This window comes from Caenorhabditis briggsae (genome assembly GCF_000004555.2).
Source record: "Caenorhabditis briggsae AF16 supercontig from assembly CB4, cb25.NA_301, whole genome shotgun sequence".
NCBI classification, from domain to species: Eukaryota; Metazoa; Nematoda; class Chromadorea; order Rhabditida; family Rhabditidae; genus Caenorhabditis; species Caenorhabditis briggsae.
The window spans coordinates 753-4721 of NW_025543510.1; the positions used below are offsets into that span (position 1 = coordinate 753).

General features: G+C 35.1%; 1 protein-coding gene across 1 annotated transcript; it reads right to left on the reverse strand.

Moving 5' to 3' along the window:
• Window positions 1-414: 414 nt before the first annotated feature.
• CBG24977 lies at window positions 415-3713 on the reverse strand (the record flags this gene model as incomplete). The annotated part of the gene is made up of 6 exons (XM_002648585.1): window positions 415-499; window positions 662-706; window positions 756-1024; window positions 2305-2377; window positions 3160-3251; window positions 3597-3713. Coding segments are annotated over 6 exons (681 nt in total), but the record flags the coding sequence as incomplete, so codon positions are not given.
• Window positions 3714-3969: the final 256 nt, after the last annotated feature.

The window sequence follows — 3969 nt, forward strand, 5'->3', positions numbered from 1 at the left end:
TGACTTCATACGGAATTAGATCTGGGTTCGTTCGTAAATAGAAGTGGCATGATCAAATACAGAATTTAGCTGATCTAATTCCGAACGAACACCGAATGAACTACGAACGAATTAGATCTAATTCCGAACAGACCAGCGGGATTTCGGAGCATCGTAGCGAGCGCTTTTCAAATTTTGTTTTCTTTTCAACGTCATTCACTTTATTTATAATAAAATTTATTAAAAAAGAAAACAGAACAAGTATGAGAAAAAGAAAAACATTGATTAAAATTTAGATATAGGAAATCGGAACGAAAATGAGGGATGTGATACAAATGAATTAATGGGATCAGCAAAAAAGAAAACGATGAGATCAGCGAGAATAATGGGACCTATGAGATAAGAAAAAGTGACAAAATTTATGAAAAAAAAATCTCAATTCGTATTCTTCCGCTCGTCCATATTTTCGATTTTGAAAATTCTCTTGTCATAGTTTCCGGTTGTAGATAAGATGGATATTCTTTATGAAATGAATGTCGATTTAACTGAAAAAAGAAGTTTTTGGCTTTGTGATGAGGATAATAAACTTACTTGACCCCATTTCAATATAATTTCCGTACTCAAATCTTTGCAAATCCAAATAAATTCATCAGAGCAGTTGTTTTATACAACAAATCCCAACTTTTTGAATCGTTTTAATCGGGTCATGACACATTCGGTTGAGAGCCTGCAATTTCACACATGTTTCTTTGTCCACCACACTTTCGAAAACTAACCTGCTCATGACAAGACACGGCTTCCGAAAGTAAGGCCTTCTCGACTTGTGTAAATTGAGCTCACTATCAGAGAAATTTATCATCTCTTTTTTTTCTTGTTTTTTTCGGTGATCCCTTGCATCGTTTTTACGTAATCCTTTAAGCTGAAAAGGGCAAAAATTACCTGCAGTGTTTTCTCCGAATTTAAAATCTTCAAAATCGTCGTATTTTTGTCGGTTCATAGAATTACTGTCTTCTCTATGAATTGAACTTTGAATATTCAGTTGTTCCTAAAAAAATTTACCTAAAATTTTGCAAAAACGTACACAACACATTAAAATATGTTCCAGAAAATATAGTTTAAAATAACCGAGCGAAAAAAAAGCAAAAGTTGAGAGAAAAACCCATTTTCCTGACGAAAAAAATTTAGGACAACAAAAAACAAAACAATTCATCCGCGGCAGCTGAGTCATTGATGGCGCATTTCTCGTGGCAACTTCGGTATTAGATCTAGTCCAGATCTAATTCCGAATGAACTCAGATCTAATTCAGAATTTCGAGTTATTCGATCTAATTCCGAATGAAGTCAGATCTAATTCAGAATCGTTTAGCTACAATTATGACGCGCACTGTATATTATTCGTAAGCTGGTTTTTTCTTCTAAGGAAGCCCCACCGAAACCGTCCACTTTGAGCGCAATCATCTCGATTCCCGTTTAAGATATCAAAAATTTGTCAGCTGATAAATTGTTTATCATAATATCATAAAAATTTTTATCAGTGAACAGATTTTTGATAGCTTTCACAAGAACAGAGATAATTGAGCTCAAAACTGACTGTTTCGGTAGACTTCTGCCAGAAGGAATAACTAGGGACTCCCTAGTAGGGAGAGACCTGAACTTTACCCGTGTTTTGATTTGAAAGTCGATCTACCAAAAAAAAGAGCGCTTCCTGGTTTCAAAACAGTTTCTTAATCTTGCGGTCCGGAGGCAAAAATTTGAGCTCAAAAATCAAAAAAAATATTGGAAATATAAGATAAGGAATCAGGATATAAAAAGAGTAACTATCACAAGAGATTTAGGCTTTCTAATTTCTAGCAAGCTAGATTTCAGTAAGCATTGGAAAAAAGCAATCAATGCTGCTAAACTTATTATGACACACCTGCGTAGCGACTCAGCAGTTCAGTTTAAAGGTGGTGTACGGTAAAATTTTTTATTGCATCAAAATGTGCAGAAATGCATGTAGATTAAAATAAAAATAAAGAAAAAAAAATCCTTCGGCGAGAAAAACGCATCGAAAAATACGGCCTAAAAACTCTTGAAAACCTATACCTACCCTAAAAAACTCTTGAAAAAACCGAAAAAAAAGTGAAAACGAGCGAAAAAATTTTGAAAGTTTGAATTCGCGCGCTTTTACTCACCGGGCGGCCTAGAAAAAACCTCGTCCCTAAGGGCTTTCAGCGTATTTTTCGATGCGTTTTTCTCGCTGAAGGAATTTTTTCTTTATTTTTATTTCAATNTACATGCATTTTTGCACATTTTGATGCAATAAAAAATTTCACCGTACATCACCTTTAAAGCATGCGCGTCGATACTCAGCGCGCTTAACTTCAGTATTCGCGTTAGAGAGCATTTACTTAACGTCCTGAAAAAACACCGTGTATATTGTTCGGAGGTGGTCTGGGGTGGCACTGTATTAGGGGTGGGCATTCAATTAGAGGCTGGCACTTTATTGTTCGGCGCCAATTTCTACTGAAACTTATCACAGAAGTACTTTATTTTCAACTCTTTCATGAAACGATTTTCGAGTTTTTTTTCTTTGTCTTTCCAAAGTCTGAATTACTCTCGAAGTCTGATATACCATAAAACCTGTATTAGAAGGCCCCCTTTAATAGAAGAGCCCTTTCGAAATGCGAGTACTGAAATTAAAAAGTTCAGTACTTTTTAAATGAAAAATATTCCGAAAACTCCAAAATTTCCGATCTTTGTTGAAATACTCTTTTTTTCTTAATTTTATTGAAATCGATGCATATTCATAAATTTTTATCGAGAATTCACCGAATTTTTCGATGAAGTATTTTGGAAGAAAGGGCCTGACAAATTGAAGAGCCCCTTTAAATCGAGGTCCGTGTAATAGAAGGATCCTCCAGAATTCTAGATCCATAAATGAGGTAATTTGTAAATTGTTTTTTTTTCAAATCGCGACCTAAATATTTCGAAAAGAAGCAACGTTCCAGCCCTTGTTTTACCCTACATACCAAGTCGCGAGCTAATTCATCAAAATTCGAAAAATCAAAAATTTTCGCGACCTCAAAAAACCTTTACAAAAATCCCTCATGTATGGAAGGGTGTTTTTTCAAAAACGATTTTGAAGGAAAATAAGAACATTTTTTAGGACCACACTGACCACACTGTACACACACACACCCTCTCTCTCTCTTCGCTCTCTCACGCCCCTTACTGCTGGCTGTCTCGTTCTGGAGTTGTTGTGTAATATCAATCATGAAAACAAAAATGAGCTAAAAAACCTATTTAATTTTAAACTAGTTAAAAAAAGTGATTTACTAAAACAAGTAAACTCCTCTTCTGATGAGCAATTAAAGAGAATTGATTGAAAATTACAATAAAAAGAAAAAGGAAAGCAGTAAGCATTTGATTTAACTGATAATCAGATACACCGTTTTGAGAAGGAAGAAAAAAAAATCAAACTGAAAAAGGTAAATTCGATGAGTTTGTGGCAAAAATGGAGATGGATTGAAGACAGGGGGAGAAGTGAAAACAAGGTATTGAGATCCAAATTGTGAATAAAAACATTTGAAAGCTAATAGAGAACAGGAATTTTAAATCCTAAAATTATCACAAACTGATACAAGAGATAAGAAGGGAAAGGGAAATAATGATGAAGAGGTAAAGGGAATTGGCTGTTGAACTGGTTTCTGTTGAAGATGAGTCTGATTTACGAGTTGAACGGCAGTCGCTTGCTTAAAAAAAATTAAATTTTGTCAATTTTTGGATGATTCAGAAAAGTATTACTATGATACTTGTCGACGGCCGGCTGATATCTCTCTTCAGAATTGAAGATGTGGGCAAAACAACACAACAGATGATAGAGCTCGGTGAGCTCAACAATCTTCAAGAACAATCAACCGGCTCCGAATCATGGTACGGGCCTAAATATTTAGCCGGACCGACAGTATGCCCGGCCCGCACTCGGTCGTTAATTTAAATGCTGGTATA